Source organism: Semicossyphus pulcher, unplaced genomic scaffold (assembly GCF_022749685.1).
Source record: "Semicossyphus pulcher isolate SPU_LCO1_2020_fin unplaced genomic scaffold, fSemPul1.0.p SCAF_24, whole genome shotgun sequence".
Lineage (NCBI taxonomy): Eukaryota > Metazoa > Chordata > Actinopteri > Labriformes > Labridae > Semicossyphus > Semicossyphus pulcher.
This window is the reverse complement of record NW_027211698.1, coordinates 15,179,661-15,200,821: the sequence shown is the minus strand read 5'-3', so window position 1 is coordinate 15,200,821 and position 21,161 is coordinate 15,179,661. Positions and strand designations below refer to the sequence as shown.

Below are 21,161 nucleotides of genomic sequence, written 5' to 3'. Positions count from 1 at the left end.
CCGGGACCAGGACCGGCCGGTAGCCGGACGAAGCGACGGTAGTCCTGGTGAACTCCCTGTGAAGGACACGGAGCCAGTGGTACAGCTGCTGTTTGCTGGTGCGCTGTCAGCGGAGTGTTACACTCTCTGCCGTCGCTGAATATTTCTACCCCCCCTCCCTGCCTCTGTAAGAAGATTTTCTCCACCTGGACCAGCGTCATGAGCCAAACTACCAGCTGGATACGGGCCACCCCTCTCGGAACTTAACCAACCTCCTGTTCGCTGCTCCTGGGCTGGAGGGGGAATGTATGGAGGACCAATACTGCCAGAAAGATTAGGAGAAAAAAAAGAAAGATCAAAGTAAAAAAAGTATTCAACTATTCAATTTAACACTAAAGCATAAAATGTCATTAGGTGAGTTTTAACTTAATAAAATAGAAGGATGACATTAAAAAAATTATGACAGTATGTCAATATTACAAAATATTAAATAACACTATGAAATACTTCTTTAACACGCTGTCTCTTTAAATCAAAATAATAAAAGGTCAGAGATATAAAGACAAAATTATGAGGAGCCAAATCAAAATTATTTGACTTCAATATGACATGTTTGAAGTTAAAATTCTACGTTAAAAAAATGAGATTAAAAAATCAAAATATGGAGACACTGCAGGTTTTCTTAGACTTACAAAGTAAAAGTTTTGAGGCGAAGTTAAATTAATTTAAATTAGTAAGACAACATTTTAACAATTATTTATTTTTCCATTATTTAGTCTTTAAAAGTCATAATTTTTAAATATCATGTAACATTTTTAGGCTTTGACCATTATTTGTGCTTTTATCATTCGTCTTATCATTTTCTCCTGATTGAGCTTCCATACCGCTCTGCAACTAGCCTGTCCATTTCAACATTCAACAAAGTTCCCAGGATCTTTAAATCCCTGGTTTAAAACAATTTGAAGTTTTTTTTTAATGCTACTTAATTAACTTTTGTTTTACTTTTGTCAAATTGATGACTTGTTAAGATTTCTGTGTCCATTACACTCACAGATACCCATTTAACGCCACATACCCATTAAAACTCCCAAACGGCTGATATCAAATGGATTAAGTATGACTACTGTCATGACCAGTAACAAACTGAATAGACTTATTGTGCTGGGTTTGTTTTCCAAACAGTTTCCACAAGATGAAATAACATTTAACTATTTATTAAACTAAAAATGGCCTTTTTCAAATTGATTATGATGAGGTACTGGTATTTCTTTTTTGAGAGTTTCACCCAATCACATGACCCGAGCACACCAGCAAGTGAATGTCAAATATGCTGCAGATAGGGGTATTTTTGAACCTTCTTAGTTGGTTTAGACACTTGTAATGTGCCAAAAACATGACAATAGAGGCATTAAAAGGGAAAAGTCCAACTAATGCAAAGGATTAGCATACTGAACATGACACTGTCGAGAATTTCTAACAGGATGTTTTTGAGGAAAACCTGTATCCCACGGCAGCACTGTCAGCCTCCTACAACGTGTGAAAGAGCAGTCACCTCAGATCAGCATTAGCTCTGCCCCACAGAGACCAAAATAATCAGATTATTCTTCAGAGCAGCTTATTTGGTTGAAGGCTCCAGTGCTGTTAGGCCTCGAGTGCATGTTGCTCTGTTCGTTTACTGTCTCCTCACTGATGTTTAACCAATGAGAACAGCATGACTGCTCAGTGCCCCGGAGCCAAGAGGCATGACTCAAATTAGCTAGAGAGCATCCTCCTCTCAATGATTCATCAAACAGATCCAAATCCCAGGACGCAGCCACCGAGGCGGCGAGGCAGCTAAATGCGAGCTGATGTGAAGGCGGGAGGGAGCAGCGGTGTGTGTTCACAAACATTTTTCTACCAGTGGAAACATGGACACGTCAGTTATGGCAGCGTTATATATTAAAGCACTTGTGATTGTACTATAAACCTGTGTAACATCAACCAAGGCTACAGATGGATGACAAACTCTGGCTTGCATGGATGCTTACTCTCACATTGAGAGAGGGCAGAAAAGCTGTGAGAGGCTGTGGATGAAATAACAGAAGCATGACTCAGTTAAAGGGTTATTCCTGTTTTTTAAACCAGAGCCCTACTTTTACATATTATGAGGTCTTAATGACTAAACGACCAAGCCGTTACATCTCTCTTTTAAAAGTCACCAAACTCCATTTTGCTGGTCTTTTAGATTGGTCGGACTTTTTAGTTTGTTTGTGTTAATTGTCATTTTGTTCAGATCCAACACAGTATTTATGTATCACGCAATAACATTAAAAACCAACCAATCAAGTCATCAGTGGAGCAACGTTTCCCATGTTCTGTGCAGTTAAATTACAGGTTTGTCAACAGTGTCTGGTGGCTTTTAAGAGAGCAATGTAACAGCTGTTTCCTGATCTAAAAAGCATATTGATCCTCAAAAAAGGTCCATCTCTGTGGGGATCCTTTCTGTAATGTTGTCAGGTTTAAAAAATATCAGAATCCCCCTTTACCTTGCAGTAAATCAAAAGTTACTGATGCCCATATTTTTAAGTATTTAGCTTGTTGAGTCTTTAGCTTGCAAGCTGCTCCATGAAGCGGTGTAGGCACAATAGTGCAACATGTTGATGTAAAGCAGGTGTGTTAGCCTTGTTCACCGTCTCAGTTTAATGTGCTAGCATTCTAACATAAGCTTATTAGCAAACAAAAGTTCATCTGAGGCCGTTTTGAATGTCATTAATTCTGTAGGAATTTTTACATAAGCCATAGACTGTATTTAACAAGTGGACATAGCCACCATTATGTGTCCACTTGAGGCTGCCTCCAGCAGTGAGTCAGTCCCCATAGAGCCCCATGTTAAACTTTACAGCAGAAATAAACATGTTTACAGCCTGGTACAAGAAACAGTTTGGGTCTCTGTAGCTCAGTGAAAACAATGACTAAAAAAACCCCCAGCTGCTAAAACGTGTTCCGTCTGATCGGGCCCTTAGACTGGTGCAGCACTAGGGGCATGGCGTCTTTGAGTGGCAGGTGGGAGCTGCTAGCTGTCTGCTAGATATCACCTCAGTTGTGTTTGTGGTGTTGGAGCCTTCAGGAGATTTTTTCATGTAAATATCAGACAAATAATCTTAATTTGTGCTTGCTCCTCATTCCTCTAAAACTCCACCCTCTCGTCCAAATAGATTCACTTCTGGTTCCAGTAAACAAACATGGCGGATGCCAAGATGCTAATAATAATAATCTGAAATTCAGCCATGTTATTTATTTTGAAATCAAATCTCTTTAAAATGATGTGAGGAGATGAGTGTAAGTAAAGCAGAATGCACTGTCGCAGTGGTTTGGTTTGATATGATTCTGTTCATGTTTCACCGGAGATTGCAGCAAACTCTCCGGGATGTGTGTTACTGTGCCTACTAGATTCACTGACACACTTTCTCATACTCATAAACAAGCATATAAACAAAACTGCAATTATATAAACATACATTCCAGTCATGGAGGAACAAGTTGATGCATCATTCATGTGTTTTGCAGCGCTGCATAAAAGATGAAGTGAAGAATCCTGTTTGCTGACATGTGGAGCAAAGCCAGAGGGAGAAAGTGATCACATCCAGAGTGGAATCTATTGTCTTTGTGGGGAAGTGTCCTGGACTCTACTATGCAGACTTATCAGCAGTAAAGTACAGGATGTGCAGTAAAATGTCATCTTAGATTGTTAATACTGATGCATCAATGTCAGAACAGCATGTTCCTGTTGGGCATTCTGCAGTTGGAGGTTGGAGCTAGGGTTGCAACATAAATCTGAGGGGTCATGAGATGACTGATGTGAGAGGAAAGAACACAAAATACAATGTTATGATACATAAATGAGTCCTAATTTTGGTTTTTTCTTTGTGTGATATTGAACAAGTTACTGTATTTAAGCTAAGGGTGGAAATCTGAAATATGTCAAGGATCTTACAGAAATACTTGAAATGAACATAACCTCTTAATATGCCATAACATGTGGGTGGCACAACTTTAAACTGGTTTCAGTTAAAGTTGTGTATTAGTTGCAGTTTGGTTTTAGGTAATTAAAAAAGTTTATGGGATGTTTAACCAAAACCCGGATCAGAGAGAATAATTTATTCAAAAATGTGAAGTAAGAGATTCCTATATCCCTAAAATCTGTGAAGTTGGCCTTTTCAAGCTTTGAACCTGAACATTTAGAGCAACTTCTGATGCAAACACACGAATGGAACAGGCAAGGTACAACTTATAACCTAATGGAACTTAATACTGCTTCTTGGCGAGCTCTCTGAGATGTAGGCAAACTTCGTCCACAGCTTCTTTCAAACATCCTGATAAACCAGTTCCTCCTCCTAGGCCTCCTTTGGCTGGCTTCTTTTAGCGTGCTTTCCAGCTCCTGAAACCTCTCAGCCCACTCTTGCTCCTTCTGATGACTTTTGCTGACTCTTGATGTTGAACCTGAAGCTTCTCCTCTGCCAAATTCACAGCATTCTGGAGCTTGGTGATCTTTCCTCCCTGGCTCTTCAGCCTGGCCTCTTGTACGTCCCAAACCTCCTTGGTTTTGCTGTCCAGGATCTTCTGCAACTCATCAATATTGAGATACACAGGTGCACGACAAGAGCTTCACCTTGGATTGTAGTTTGTGACAGACTTCAGTCTCCCAGTTATTGATGGAGGACTTTGCATGACAGTCCAGGCTTGCTGTCTGTGCGGTTGCCATTTTTCTTTCTTCTCTTTGTTTATTATGTGTTTGAATTTATTCCTCTGTGTTGTTCCTGAACACAGACTGAAGTGACAGTTTCTTGGCTGTGCAAACCTTTTCTATTTCTCGGAAACAATCTAAATTCTGTATGACACACTAAAGGAATGAGATTATGTGTCAGGCAGAATGCTGCAAGGTTCCATGCTAACATCCATTCACCGCATCCCAACAGCAGCCTTTCATTTCATTTCCTTTAAATAACCTTATTCCCCAATAGGGTAGACCTGTCTTTGTGAGCACGTTAGCATGCTGGTGTTAGCACTTATCTGAAAGCACCACTGTGCCTTTTTACAGCCTCTAGCACAGCAGCAGACTTTTAACCTTTTTTCTCTCAATCAACTAATTCTTTCACAAACTAATTGTTTCAGCTCTATGGTTTATTTCCATTTAAAGGAGCAGATAAGCCACCTGTCAACCAATCACTGCAGAGGTATTGAGTCATTTTACTCATAAACCCCATAAGCCCTTCTCATAGTGAAGGATGTCTCTAAATTCATCAGTAAAACTTGCTTTCTGCAGCTGTCTCTATTTCTAGAGAGCAGACTCTCAATTCTGAACTTCTTAGTGCCTATTAAGAGGACTTTCGTGGTGAACATTACTCCTTGTGCAGGGCACTAGAAAGCCCAGAAACTTCCATGCCCTGGTTGTGTTTATGAGGCTCAAAGGTCTCGACTGCAGCGTACTACGATCAGGCATATGAAGGAGAAACCACAGTACTGTGCAGCACTTTGTGATTATGCATTGTGAAATGGGTCGGTGGTGATGTCACAGGCGCCATGCAACAGATTTATTCTAATCCCCTTCCCCCAGATTAGGAGGGAAAATCAGCAGAAGACCTTTCGTCTAAATTACACTCACCATGTGAGTTTAGCTATAACCTTCACCCCTGCACCAGGTTTCATCATTTACCATATGCTGCAGTGCTTCACCCCGTGTTAACTTTTGACAGTTTACATAAGGTGCTTGCTGCATTGTTGATGCCCACAGGGTGGGGGTGATTGCTTTATTACTGTTATGGCTAAGCAGCAGTCTGATCCAAGGGGTCAACGGCAGCAGACCAATAGACTGATTTACACCACAGGATTATTTGACACAAGCCCCATTTACTATGAAACCAAGAGCTCTTTACTTTGAAAGAACCATTTAGAGATTGAGAGAATTTAATGATTATTCATTAGATTTTACCCAGAAGTCCCTGAGACTCCTGATATCTATCAGTTGAGAATTGATTTTACTTAAAAGCAGTCTGCACTGACGTGGATGTGAATATGAATATGGTTACATACTTAAGGAGATATGGACAGAACTCCATACTTTCTGCAGACCTACAGATACATCTTTGAAACATGGGTGTAAGACCAGCATGTAAATCATTTGATGTGACACATGATTATTTCAAACAAGTCATAAATGTTTAACACAACACTATTTGTATTCCTGTTTTACATGTTTGCACCAAACATGATGGAAATGGGTTGGAATCATGGATAATTGGAAAATGTGAAATAAGATATTTTGCTTGATTTGTCAATAAAGTTTTCTTTTTTAGCATGTTTTATTTTGGGCACATCATTCATGCATGAGACAATAATGCAATCAAAATCAATCAGATAATCAATGACATGGTCTGCCTTCCTGCTAGATTCTGCCGTTAAAGGGGAGGTTGAGAATAAATAAAAGGAGAGAAAGCGAGAAGAAGAGGAGGCTGTAAATGTACGAAAAAAGTTACAACAGATGTGTAAACACGAGAAATAAATCCTACTGGTCTCAGCAGATATCCAAGGATACACATGCCTGGTGAAGGTTACAATGCATGTTTTTATTCATGTCCTTTTCAACAGTACGTCTGTATTCTGTGTGCGTGTGCTGGGGGAGGGGGGGAGTATTGGACTCATTCTGTCACATCTCCTGTTTGTCACTCTACAATTAAACTTCAACACTGTTCGGTCTGAATTATGTATTGTCCTCACTCGCTTCGACAACCAGCTGTCTGAGCTGGCGCATGAAACACATACATGCACAAAAGAATCTGTATTGTAAATACACATATGATAATACACAAAAGGAATAAAAGTGCTGAAAGTGGCTCGCTGTGTGGTGTTTTTAAATTCACAGGCTGCGAGTTACAAGCCACTCTGAGCTGTTTCCTGCTAGGTGGCAGTAACACACCAACATTGTGTTTCAATTTTTAGGTTGTGTGATCTGTTGCATTAGCAGACTCTAATCTTTATGTCTATATAATCACCCATGGTTGGGACTATGTAGTGGTTTGTGTTTTCTGTCCTGATTGCATGTTCTTGTGCTTTTGGAGCTTTTATACTTGATAAGAAAAACCTCTCCAGGTTTTGCAGCTCTGAGGACTATTAAAATGAATATGGACAGAGTTCCCAGTAACACAGTATCAACAGAAACAGCAGATCAATCGGTCATGAAGAAGCGGACAGATATTCATCGCAGTATCAGATTTTTTGCTCTCCTTGTTCATCAGTCTAGGATTTTAGGTACATGCATATTTTAAGGCTCCCCATTTGAACCTCGACAGTTGTGATGTAATCACTGAGGTTTAATCCCTGCAGACAATCAGCAGGGAACTGATAGACAATAATCCTGAGTCACAGTTGGATGTCCTGTAATTGTGCTGAAAGCATCAGCGCTGCTCAGTGCTGTAGGCCTTCATAGACCCTGAGAGCACTGTTGCTATTCTTATATTTTCTGTATTCTGTCTCTGGAACTGCTGCAGGGACTGCTGAACATACTTCAGGACCCAGAGGACTTCTCTAGGTCCCTGCAACTCCCTTAAGCCCCTCTTAAATCCCCCTGTGCAGTGATCTAATTGAAATAAATCAAAACACTGAATTATCCTGCAAACTTACCGAAACCTCTTAGGGAACTCTGGATACTTCTCAAGAACTACCAGCTCTTAAAATGGGTCAAATGGGAAAAAAGAAGGGAATTTCAGAACATATTACAGACCCAGAGACCCTCTTAAGTTCCTCAGGAACTCAAGAACCTCTAGAACCCTTTCAACAACCTCTAAATCTTAAGATAGGTCTATAGATCTATAGGAATTCAGACCCAGGTGCTCTTTTTGGACCAACTTGAAGAATATTAGAAACGTCCCCTTCCTTACAACCCTTTAAAACGACAACTGGAACATCCTTAGGGGCTTCTGTAATACCATTAAGACCCTCTTAATACCCTTGTAGCAGTGATCTCAACCAAAATCCTCTGAATAATTCTGTAATGATTACAGCCTCATTAGGCCAGGGGCCTCTGGAAACTTCTTGAGAACAACTGAACCTACGACAGGTCCCCTGGAACTAAACCAGGAGTTGCTGAAAATATTTTAGGACTATGAGACTATGAGACTATGAGACTATGAGACCCTCTCTAGGTCCCCAGAAACTCAAAAACCTTTTGAAACCTGAAGCACTCCTTTGACTCCTTTGTTAGTATCAAAACCTCTTGATCCTCTAACGTATAGTACCACAAAACCTTGATTCTCTCTCCAGACCCAGCTGAAGAAGTTTTCCTTCCCTTTTACCCCTGTTACAGACCTCTGGATTCCTCTTAGGGGCCCCTGAAACCCCCTGAAGGCCCCTCTTAAACCCCTGCATCAGTGCTCTAATAGAAATCAACCAAAACCCCTCAGCATAATCCTGTAAAGTTAACGGAAGCTCTTAGGGGCCTATGAAAACTTCTCAAGAATTACCGGATGCTGAACATATGTGAGGACTCAGAGATCCTCTCTCGGTCCTCAGGAACTCCAGGGAATTGTTCAAGAACCTCTGAAAGCTTTGAAACAACCTCAAAACTTTAAGAGCCCCCCAAGATGTTTGAATGTCCCTCGGGATCAATACAGTAACTGTCTTTCCATCTATCTATCTAAGGAACCCCATCAATCGTATTTCTCTACACGTGCGACCCTTCAAGGACTGCTGAATCTTTTCATTAGCAGGGAAAATCATCATGAGAGAAGAAATCGTTTACAGCAGTGAGATGCAACTCAAAGCTCATTTAATGGCAGAATGTAAAAAGTAAAAGGCAGCAGCTTGAGAGTTTGAATTCATGAAAGCACCAGTTATCAAACTTTGAATGATCAGTGAACCAAGTTTAGGTGCTTGTTCAGGTGTTTCTTTTTCCACACTTAAGCTAAACAGGAAGCATGTAGCAATGTATCTCCTGTTTTACTTCATGTTTAGAAACCTGCCACTTCCTCTGACAAAAATTCACAATGTCACCATCGAGTATCAAGTTCCTCTCAACGGTCAGCTGTGTTTAAGTGTAACACTTTGAGGACTTTACAGTGAGGAGGACGCCCCCACTGTGAGAAAGAAGAAGAATATTCAGATCCTTGAGCTTCCTGTCTGTAAGTGTCTTAAACTTTAGAAAGTTGTGTTTGATATTTTATAATCAATGTTTATTTTGCCGTTTAATCCTAAAAATTCACTTCTTACAACTAGGTTCAGGATTTTACAACAGTGCTACATTTTCTGACAACGTTTTCTCAGTCTCCCATGACAGATGTCTGTTTTGTCTCTGTCTTGTTTAAGGGTTTGAAGTGGGCGGAGCTCTGTCGGGAAATAGTGATGTCATAGAATTCTGTGCACCAATCAGGATTCAACAAAATTTTAATAATATTCTGATGACATTTGAGAAGTCTTGTGTTCTTAAAAGATCAAAATCAAACAGCTCTGATGGAGCACATTTGCTTCATTTTTTGTTTTTATTATTTTTATTATTGGTTGTCATGACTATAAAAAGTTAGAAATGGTAAAATAATTTAACAGCTTTGATATAGTTTTCAATGATTTCCAGAATAATGTAATACAACTGGATTGTAACTATTGAGGCGATAATGTGATCTGCACTTTAATGTTGACGCAGGTAACATTAAAATATACAGTACTTCAATAAACATCAGCTGATCCTTTATTCAAAACAAGATGTCTGAAGTTTTTGTCACTAAATAAAATGAAAGTGATTAAAAGGGTCAAACTAACATGGCCACCTTACGTCAGTCAAAGTATTTCTTTCTAAATAATTTAACTGCAATCTAATGGATGTTGTGTTTATATTATTAATGTTAACATCATTCTAACAATCACACAACAAACTCTGTAATAATATAACTGTATGGCATCGTAAACATGGGAATATTTCCTTCTTAGACTAAATTCAATGTAACTTTATCGTCTACTTGCAGCATGCAGAGCAGAACACGTGAACTCTGACCTCTGAGTCACTCAGGAGATCACGTCAAACAGGAAGTAAATTATTGAACTCAGGCTTTAATGAAGTGAATGAGAACAAATATTAACAGAACTGAAGTGTAAAATAACTGATGCAGATAATCAGTTAATCATTTAAGTTATTCATCGTGGGAAAAAGTGAAACAATTTACAATTTCAGTTTTTCTATGTTCCTTTTTTAAACTGAAAATCGTTGATGTCTGTTCACACAAAGGAGAACATCTAAAGATGCCATCTTTGATTCTTTCTCACTATTTTCTGACATTTTATAGACAAAGACATTCACTGACCCAAAGAGGGAAGTCTTTATTTGTAGCCTGAGAGTGATTAAAGCTGCTTTTTTTTTTTACATTAAAAGTTTGGATAATGTTCTCAAGGCTCATTATTGTTCTTTCTTTGTCCTCTGGATAAAGTGTGTTTGCTTTTGTTAGATTAAATGTTTCAAATGTGAAAACCAGGAGTCGATTACAGGCTCGGACTCGATAAGGAAACAATCAGATTGTACAGTTCTATGACCGGAGCAAATGTTAAGTTGAAAAGCAGCGTTGGGCGGGACAACACCCATCCAACAAACAGTTGAGGGTTTACTTCCTCATTTGCTTCTGAAAAAGGTTATAAAATGAGTAATCAGGCCTCTGCACTCTTTACTCTCCTCCTCTGTTTCCTGCTTCCTTCTCTGATATCACATTAACACACACTCTCCTTCACACACACACTCACACCTTTCAGAAGCACATTCAACATGGGGAACTTTGCAGCCAATGAGGGACTCTCCATCTTTGTTATTGTGAGTATATTTAAAATGATTATGTTAGCCATCTCATGGTTCTTTCGTTTGCTTTCATCATCTTTTTTTTTTTTAAGTTTAGACTTGTTTTCAATACAGGATAGTGATTCATATTTTGGCAGGCATGTGTAGTGAATTTTAAATAAAACCTGGTTGGAAAATAACAATAACACACCTGTGAATAGGGGTGAATATTGAACCAATTTTCTCAGTGAAATGTTTTCATAAGACAGAATTTAAGAGCACAGAAACTGATTTAAATCAGGACTTTTTAAAGTTCCTAAGAATATATCAAAATATCTTTTGTCAGAAGATTCAGCCACTCTTTCAGAAGCAGTCACAAAGTTCCCGTGCATAAGTGGTTCCCAATCGGGGGTCGCGAGGTGAATGTTAGGAGCTATTACATGATGAAGAAAGGACAAGGAGCTGCAGACATCTCTTTAGTTATTTTGTCTGATAAAAATACCCTGCTTTATGTGGAACATGATATTACAATTCTGACATTATAATGCTTAAGTTGTTCTATTACTGAATTCTTCTTGAATTACTGGAGTAAAACCTGTATTTTAACATACAATGTGTTTGTGTGGTTAACAGCTGGTGTGGCTGGGGATCAATGCGTTCCTGTTTGTCCATTTCTACATGGCCTTCCTGGTGGAGAGATGGTTTTACACCAGAGTCCTGCTGGGAGTGAGTCAGACCTGCAGCATCACTTCTACTGCACACACATTTTTGTTTTCTAATTTAAGATTGATTCCTTCAGAGCATAAAGTGGTCTGTCCTGATCTGACGCGGCGCCTTTATTAGGTTCCGTTTCTGCAAGTGGCATGTTTCGAAATCCTGCACGCTTATTTTTGAAGCATATCACAGCCTTCAGAATGTGACTAATTAAATGTTCATGCTTCAGAGAGAAGAAAAAGCACTGAAACAACTCATAAAAAAGTTTGCAAAACAGGATCCATTCCCTTTTTGTTCCTCTAAAAGCAGCGTGTAGAACGTCATCAACTTTAAACTGCTTTAATAGCACACACAGCAGACCACCCACCCTCCTCTTAAACTATAGCTCATGCAGCATAGAGAAATAATAGCTTAGAGCTGCAACAATACGTAAAATAGAAGTCAATAGAAGTCCATAGAAAATTAATCTGCAGCAAATTGTGACCAAGTAATCATTTAAGTAGCTTTTTATTGAAAAATATGTAAAGTTCTTTGGTTTCTTTAAAGTTCTGTAGGTTTTCAAAGGCATCAGCTTGGGCTCTGGGGCGTGCACTGTTTACACGAGATACGCTGAAATGTAACCCGGCTTACGAATGAAACTAGCTATAACAGATATATAACACACCATAATAAACATATTTCACTGCTAGGTACACCCAACACAAGTAATGAAGTGCAAACAAACACAGAGAAAAGACGACGATAGAAAACTTGATCTTGTGATTTTAAGAATTGATTTTAGGTCATTCAGGTTTCAGCAGGAGAATAATTTGTTCCTCTTGTTACAGAGTGCCATAAAAACCTCAACACCATCTGAACACTGAACAATAAATCCAGGCGACTCAGAGGAGTCAAACACATCCATGCCCTCACTAATCTCACTCTATCTACAACACCTTCTGTAACAATCGAACAGCGTCGCAGTGAAGGGAAGCAGGTTGGATGTGAGGGTTAAAGTTTGCTCTGTGGTCACAGCTGGCTTCAAGATACACTGAGTCAACCCAGCCGACACGCACAGCTGCCTCCGAGTGTGCAGAAGTGAAACACGCAGCATTAAATAGTCTGTTGCGATTGCTCACTTTCTCATGCATTTTTAAAAAATATTCTTATGGACTAAATATCATTTAAAATGTAGAGAGATGAGGAACAGTATCCAAATTTTATCAGGGAGCATAATGCGGCGCATTTTCATGAATCTCTCATCTTTAGTATTTGCAGACATTAACAAGAAAGATATTTGTCAGAGCCGGACCTGTTTTTGAAATTAATCTACTGCCTGATTTGACAAAAGTAATTTCCATTTGTAGTATCAGGTCTTTTTCTGGCAGTCAGTTTGTGGTTGCTTAAAAAAACCCCCGTCTCTTTGAGGTCTAACACTCACGTCTGATGATCTGTTTAGCTCTTCTCTTCATGAAAGCACTAGGTATTTTATGAATTGTTCCGAAGTATTCATTTAAAAATGACATCTTAAAGTAACCTAGCTCTTTTTATTTATCCCTAAGCATGCTCTGTCCTGGGCAAGAGCTCCTGCCGCCTGCCTCAACTTCAACTGTATGCTCATTCTGCTGCCAGTTTGCAGAAACCTCCTCTCCTTACTTCGAGGCTCCATCCAGGTATCCAAAAAAAACCTTCTCCGAAACATCTAACAAAAAAATATTTTTAAAAAAGCCCATGAAAATGAAGGCTTTTTCTTCATGTGTTTTTCTTTGTTTGTATTCAGTACTGCAGTCGCACAGCAGCTCGTCAACTAGATCGAAACATCACTTTTCACAAACTGGTGGCTTACATGATCGCCTTTCATACAGGTATGATTTTTAGAAACATTTCAAAACATTTTAAAGTTCATAATTAAAATAAGACTGTAAAACTGTATTTTGTTTTCACGATTATCAAAGTACTTTATCTGGTTATTTTTAATGATTTGTAGGAGGTTATAAGATGCCCATTATTTGTGTATCTAAGTATGGCAGGACGGCAGACTGCTGGCGTTCCTGGTTTAACATTGCCATGCCTCTTAGTATGGCAATAGAAAGAAAAGTTATCATTGCATATTATTCAGCGGAGTAATTGCGTGTAGATGCAAAAGAAAAGGGGGCCCAGGATAGAGCTATGAGGTACTCCAAAGTCTCTATTCATAACTTCAAAGAGCCCATGTGATCTGTAACACTTTTTGGAAAAGATTTTAACAACTCAAAGTCACTTTTTTATATTTATCTCCTTTCTGAACTTTCCGTAGCTGTGCACATTGTCGCACACTTATTTAACTTTGAGTATTTCATGGACGCCCAACTGAATCGCAACAGCAGCTTTCTGCCCTTTATCCTGTCTGAAATCGGCAACGGGGACAATGCCTCGTTCCTGAACCCTATTAGGACTAACGAGACGGTGAGTTACTGTCAGTTTATAGAAAACACAAGTAGCTTGTTAGGTTTACACTTAAGTTTTTTTCAGTTTTACGTGTAGTTGGATGCCCTTGGTGTTGCTAAAACCTGTGCATTCCCCTCTGCTATATTGCTACATTTGTTGTCAGTGAGGAAAAAATAGTATTACTTCATCCAATAGACTTCCTCTTTGCAGATATTTGTCCTTAGAAATCGGGTCATCAGAGAAACCTCCTCTTTGAAGAAACACTTTTGAGCTTCCAAATGCATTTCTTCAAAAGCCAGGACACAAAGAAAGAAGACATAGATCGATAGATAGATTGTGAATCTCTGGCCTGAAACATGCTTAAATTCTTGCAGAAAACTCGCCTTTTTGGCCTCGCTTTTACTGAAAAATCTATTTTTTTTCAAAAAAATCACTTTAATCTTAAATCCTAAAACTTCTCCACTGCCATTTTACTGAGAATACTTTGTTGAACAAACCTTTGTTGGCTCTAAACGTTGATATATTTAACGATCAGGTCAACCACTCTGCTTTCTAGCATACAAACTTTCTACCTCAAAACCGTACGGTTTTTGAAACTTACATCACAAACAACAGTGAGAGGGACTATGAGGTACATTAGGGAAGCCAACAGACATGACCTGCAGGGGTGTTGTGATTCAAGTGGAAACAAGTAAGGAACTGCTTAAGGTGACGACCCTGTGACCACGACTCAGGCCATGACTAACCAGCTTTATGCGAGGGGAAATGATTGATAAAAGCTTTTTAAAATGATAATTTGGAAATATCTGAGTGGTGGAAAGCCATAAATCTACCTGATCTTGATATTTCAATCTGTATTTTGAGGCAGAACCCTACCATCGTCATGTTCACCACCATCGCTGGGCTGACAGGCGTCGCAATCACATTGGCTCTCATTCTCATCATCACTTCCTCCATGGAGGTCATCCGCAGATCATACTTCGAGGTGTTCTGGTACACCCACCACCTCTTCATCATCTTCTTCATCGGGCTGGTGCTCCACGGCTTCGGGTAAGAAAATGTAAAAGAAGAGGTCAATCCTTTCTGATAAAAAACCTGCCTGTTTAGTAAATAGAACTTCTCAGGGATAGGGAAGCTGCTTGGGTCTCTATTACTCTCCCTGATAAAATAATAGTAATACAAATCAGTAAATGTTCATTCCTGCTTGGTGTCTTGCTCTCCGGCTGCAGGCGGATCGTGCGAGGACAGACGCCTGGTAGCCTAGAAACAAACAACCCTGAGAAATGTGCCAACCAGTCTGCAAACTGGGGAGTTGACGGCTCCGACTGTGCTGTGCCAGTGTTTGCTGGAAACCCACCGATGGTGAGCTGACTGCAGGGCGTCCATGTGTTTATCTTAACTTCTTGAGTGTTGATGAGTCTGTTTCAGCTTTGTTTTTATCTTTCAGTGTTCAGAAAGAACATTCTGAAAAGTCTCTACCCATGAAATATCAAAATACAAAGTTTTAAGGGCAACATCATCTTGGTTAGTATTTTTTGCAGTAAGGATTTTACAATATTCCCTTTTCTGCAGACGTGGAAGTGGGTGGTGGGCCCCATGATCCTCTATGTGTGTGAGAGGCTCGTCCGCATCTATCGATCCCACCAGAAAGTGGTCATCACCAAGGTTAGTATGCGCTTAAATAAAAAAGCTGCCTGTAAAGGAAAAGCAGCAGCCAGAGGTGTCCTTGTGCACAACGTTGATCTCCTTCATGCACATTTTATTTTCATCAAAAACACCAGAATAAAGTTATGTCCTCTGTCCTCCAGGTCTTTAACACAGTATGGCTTCATATTCAATATATACTTTGCTTGAATTCCATTTGGAATACAAATCTTTTAGTATCAATCCTCATTATTTCAAGACATTATCCAAGAGATCCAAGATGGCGGTGCACAGTATTGCAGCGGCTTCTCTAGCTAAACTTGAATCCTTTGCAAACTCCTCTTTATGCCATCTTGTGCCCGACTTTGTTTAGTACAGTAGGACCCTTCAGTACATGATTCACTTTTTTAATACGTCAAACTGTATTTTCCTTTAGTTGGTCGGCATATTTATTATATAAACACGTTGCACAAAAGCAACAAAGTGTACATGGAGTCGTTAACATGTGTTGTCTTTTGCCTTTACACAATAATCATGTGTGCAGATCACCATCTCTTAAAAAAGAGCATTAGAAACTTCATAAAGAAGGATTAATCGCAGGAACTTTTAGAAGTTATTTTCACGCAGATAAAATACTTTTTTTTTTTTAAAATAACTCATTTAGAAGTATGCAGCCAAATATCGATCTAGTTATTACTTATTAAGAAACAAGTCAGTTAAGCAGTTAATCATGAAGAAAGTCACTGAAAAATCATTGAGGTAATTTATTAGACCAAAAAGCCAAACATGCTGTGGTCTAATTTTCTGTAAATCGAGGATTTGCTGCTCGTTTCTGTTTCACATCATTATTATTTAATTGTTTTTGTTGTTTTAGGAGGCACAAGGGACAAGATGAAAACTAGCCTTTCAGCTAACTCGGCTGCATTTACATTTTGTCTGAATGTTGATTCATCTACATTATCCCTTTTCTTCAAATTAACTATTAAATAAATAAATAAATATTGTTGTATACTTGGGTTTTAAAACATATACAAGTAAGGTTTTGTTGCAGCCTTCTCTCCTCAATAAATAAACTCTAATAACCCCGTACCTGCCCCTCAGGTGGTGATGCACCCCTCCAAGACTCTGGAGCTGCAGATGAAGAGGAAAGGATTCCACATGGAGGTTGGTCAGTACGTCTTCATCCAGTGTCCATCCGTCTCCAGGCTGGAGTGGCACCCATTCACCCTGACCTCGGCCCCCGAGGAAGACTACTTCAGCGCACACATCCGGATCGTCGGGGACTGGACCGAGGCACTGTACCAGGCCTGCGGCGGAGACAAAAACGAGCCTCAGGAGGCCTGGAAACTGCCCAAGTACGACAACAGGGGAAGGGGTGATAAAAGTGGAAACAGTTGTCTGAAATTGCTCATGATTGCACTTGATTGCACCCTATGCCTCCTTGATCCAGCTCTCCTTTGAAAATCTGGCAACAGGGGTCACATTTACAGCCCTGAGTGGTTTCTTGTGCGTAACTCTTTCACCCTTTCAGGAGAGTAACTGTAGAAATCTTACAATATTAATAATCTTTCCAACATGCAACATGCAGTTTTCTGCATGTGGTTCTGCTGAGCAGCTGGAGCTTTATTCTGTTCTCTGCAGAGCAGGAAATGAAAGAACAGGCCTGTATTCTGAAAACATTACCCTTAGGGCACTTTGTTGGGTACACTTTCACTGCACTTGTTCAAACAGGCCTCAAAAATGCCAGGAGGATATTATTTTCTGAGACACTGTAAGGAAAAACAGAACATTGAAACCGGCAGTTTGTTTGGATGTGAATTTGTCTAAGGGCTCACATGTCTGATGAAATGAAACCTGAAGATTGAAATTAGTCTGAAGTGAAATCGGTTGGTTGAAGTCATCCAGTAACAAAACATATCACGAAATGTAATGGTGTAAAAAGTAAAATAATTCCCACTGAATTCTAGCGGATAAAGTAAAACGCAACATAAGGAGCAGCGTAAATACAAATAGAAAAATAATGCAGCATAGAGACACATTTACAAAGTGTTTGTGCTGTCGATCCCAGTCATGTCTGTACATCTGTCTCACGTCTGTGTGTATCTGTCTCAGGATGGCCATAGATGGCCCGTTCGGCACCGCCAGCGAGGACGTGTTTCGTTACGAGGTTGTGATGCTGGTGGGCGCAGGAATTGGTGTGACGCCTTTTGCCTCCATCCTCAAGTCTGTGTGGTACAAACGCATCCAGAACAACCAGGACGTCTTCACCAAGAAGGTAACAGAGGCCTTTACATCAGAAGAAAGGGCTACTTACTTACTCTGGAGCCTTTTCCAGAGCTATTTACCAAATCACAAAATCTGAAACCATTTTTTCAAACCCTTTTAACTTAACTAGATTTCGAAGGGCAAGAAAAAAATTAAAGCTTGCAAATAGTTTAACAAAATAAACCTTGTCAATGTTTTCAGGAGCTTTCCATTAATTTTCATCTCATGCACTTTCCGTTTTTATCTAGAAATACAGTTTTAAGTAATTAAAATGCATGTTTTGCTTGGCTGTCCTCCTCAGATCTACTTCTACTGGCTGTGTCCCGAGACGCAGGCCTTTGAGTGGTTTGCAGACCTGCTGCAGTCTCTGGAGGGTCAGATGACGGAGAAGGACATGACTGACTTCCTAAGCTACAACATCTACCTGACCCGTTGGAAGGAGGCCGAGGTGCGAGATGTTTTTCTGCACTTCCTGTACTTTTACTGCTGATACTTCATGAAGCTGATAACATTTGTGTTTCTACTGCTGATACTGAAGCTGCATGATGCAAAAAACACCTCTGGATTTGAGTTAACTTCAATATAAACTTGAATGCGATAAACAAAAAAATCACCTTAATGTTACCTTCAAACCACTATGTTGTGAAACCACTCAAGGTCGATTATATAAACTCAGAATCATGCTCTCTTCCTCTGTCAGGCGGCTCACTTCAGGGTTCACCATGAGGCAGAAAACGACCCAATCACAGGACTCAAACAGAAGACTCATTATGGGAAACCCAACTGGGACAACGAGTTCACCAATATATCATCAAAGCATCCGGGGTGAGTTCACTGTTCTCCCCTGTACTACAAGCTGTACAGACACTGTACACAAACACTAGTTACACTGTGCAAATACACTTCAACTTCAGTTCGTTTATTTATCTTCTAATACGTAAATGATAAAGTGAATATCAGCAGCTGGATTGATCTTCATGTCTGCAGTAATGCTAATTCCGTTACTTCAGCTTTATCTGCTGCCTCTTGTACTTGTACTTCTACTAATCCTTGTTTTACTACTGTACTACTTTTACAGCCACGTAAATCTGTCGTACTACTACTAAGAATGAACAAGTTTTGCTCCACTATGTTTTCAGTACACTTCCTTGTCTACTCATAGATCTAATATTTAGCCCAACAACCACGGCTACTGTTACTACTTTTAAACAGCACTACTGCTTTTTATTCTGCTACAACTACTTCTACATCTAATTACAACTACTAATACTACAACTCACTTTGCTGCTCTTCCACTTTTTCTGCTTCTATAATCTGTTCTGATACTGCAACTATTGGCCCTGAAACTGATGCTAACTACTGCCACTGTTACTCGTTTACTGCTGTCCTTGTTTAACTGCCAATCTCTACTACTACTTGGAATACTGCTTGTATTGGATAGTATATAAATATATATTTGTGTTTCCTGCAGAACTAAAGTGGGTGTGTTCCTGTGCGGCCCGCCTCAGCTGGGGAAATCTTTGGAGAAACAGTGTCTGTCCCACTCTGAGGCCGACGTCAAGTTCATATTCAACAAGGAGAACTTTTAAAAACTGCAGAATGGCCATGAGAGATAAAGAGAGAGAGGAAGCTAATCAAGTAGTTTACTGAGACAGTATTTACACCGGGGTTCCTGCACATTGTACACCACAAATGTGTCTTTTTGTAATGTTTATGAACATAGGATTACAACTGTAACAGCTCATCACTGACCTTCCTCTCCTCTCTCACTGCAACGTTTTGCAAAGGAGCAGTTGTTGCTCAAAAACCGAGGAAATAACCGTGCGGTATTTTCCACATATGCTCTTCTCCTTTTCTGTTACATCAACAAGCGAAACTGCTGCTTTCAAAACTCTGCTTCCTTTTTTTGTTTCATTTAATTCGCTGAGCAGGGTCACGTTTTCTGTCAAACAAAAAAGGCGCTTGAAATTCCACAAACGCTGGAGGATGATCTGCTAACCTGCCCTACAGCAAGGCATTACTAAAGCTTTTATCTAATAGGTTTTATATGATTACCTGTTTAATTCTAAAACCTTTATTAAGTCAGTGATCCTTATCGTGCATTTCCTAACCTGACTTTATTAAAACATATTAACACTGATGGTAGTTACAGCCCTGAATTAATGAAAACAGCTTTTCCACAAATGTTTACTCCAAATTTAAACCTTATTATTCAGAATATTCAGCACAAAAACATCTAAGCGGATGCTGAAAATACTTTTTATAGACAGAACAAAGTATTCACATATTATTTTGCTAATAAACTCATTTTCAGTCAAATAATTTCCCAGCCCTTCAGTCTGTGTTTCTTTGTTTAAAATGACTGTAAACATCTTTAGGTGTCAAACGTTGTTTTTCTGATAATTAACAGAAAAATTGAGAATAAGTGTTTTATTTGGAAAAGTTGAACAGGAATTATCGTGTTTTGACAGAAAAGTCCCACACAGTCTGCCTATTGAGCATTTTTTGGAGCATCATCAACAGGTTTATACATCTGAAGGCCAAAGAGACGATGCTTAAAGCTGCAGAAAATTCCCAGCAAGTGGAATTAGATCATTTGCAAGGAGTAAATAATGAACTTGTGTGTGATGACAAAGGTCAATCGAAAAACGAGACTGAAACATCATGAAACCCTTTACAATCTTTCCAATGGTCACGAAAGCAGTTAGACGACGCTGGAGAGCTGCAGTGAAATACAAAATCTTACAAATGTCTTTATTGTCACGATCCAGAGCTGTTTTAATAATTCACTAACTTTAACTTCATTAAAAAGTACATGTAAAAACAGTAAATGTTATCGGGGTGACTGTGGTTTCTTTGTTGCCATGTTTTCCAGCAAATCCATCTTTTTTTGTCCTTTTTAAGTATTTTTTTCTTCCTGCGACCGAGTGAATTTCCTTTTCTTGATAATAAACTTTCAGAGAAATCCTGTTGCAATTTTTCAGCTTAAAAGATTTTGTAATGAATGATTTGACAACAACAATGGGAAGCATGACTTCAAAGTCAGCAGCTTGTTATTTAATCTGAAATCCTCTAACCCTCGGTGTGATGATCATGTTTTATCTGCAGTTTCTGCATGTATTCTTCACATTGTTCTTTAAACAGAAGTGATTCATAGCTTCATCCCTGGAACATTAAGAATAAGACACTAAGAATAAGTTCTTCTATTCTTGTTATTAGTTCTAAAAAAAATCTCAAACATTCCCAGACGCTTAAAGTACGAGCTCTTTCCTCCTAAATTGCATAAACTGCACGAGGAATCTGAGAACATCTAAAACTCATGATGGTTTTTCCACAGAGGATCTCTTTATTCATACAGTGACAGTTT

The 21,161-nt window shown here is 39.3% G+C and overlaps 1 protein-coding gene across 2 annotated transcripts; it reads left to right on the top strand.

Moving 5' to 3' along the window:
* The first annotated feature begins 9,061 nt into the window (after nucleotides 1-9,061).
* On the top strand, nucleotides 9,062-20,753 carry cybb (cytochrome b-245, beta polypeptide (chronic granulomatous disease)). Of its 2 annotated transcripts, XM_069675403.1 has the most exons (14): nucleotides 9,062-9,131; nucleotides 10,744-10,801; nucleotides 11,399-11,491; nucleotides 13,021-13,131; nucleotides 13,239-13,323; nucleotides 13,755-13,903; nucleotides 14,754-14,935; nucleotides 15,115-15,247; nucleotides 15,458-15,550; nucleotides 16,631-16,884; nucleotides 17,642-17,804; nucleotides 18,096-18,242; nucleotides 18,495-18,619; nucleotides 19,266-20,753. In XM_069675403.1, the coding sequence occupies exons 2-14, from the start codon at nucleotides 10,757-10,759 to the stop codon at nucleotides 19,381-19,383; spliced, it is 1,698 nt and encodes a 565-aa protein (XP_069531504.1). In that variant the 5' UTR covers nucleotides 9,062-9,131; nucleotides 10,744-10,756; the 3' UTR covers nucleotides 19,384-20,753. The 2 variants fall into 2 exon arrangements, with proteins under 2 accessions (XP_069531504.1, XP_069531503.1); XM_069675402.1 differs by lacking the exon at nucleotides 9,062-9,131 and having other exon boundaries at nucleotides 10,670-10,801.
* The last annotated feature ends 408 nt before the right edge of the window (nucleotides 20,754-21,161 follow it).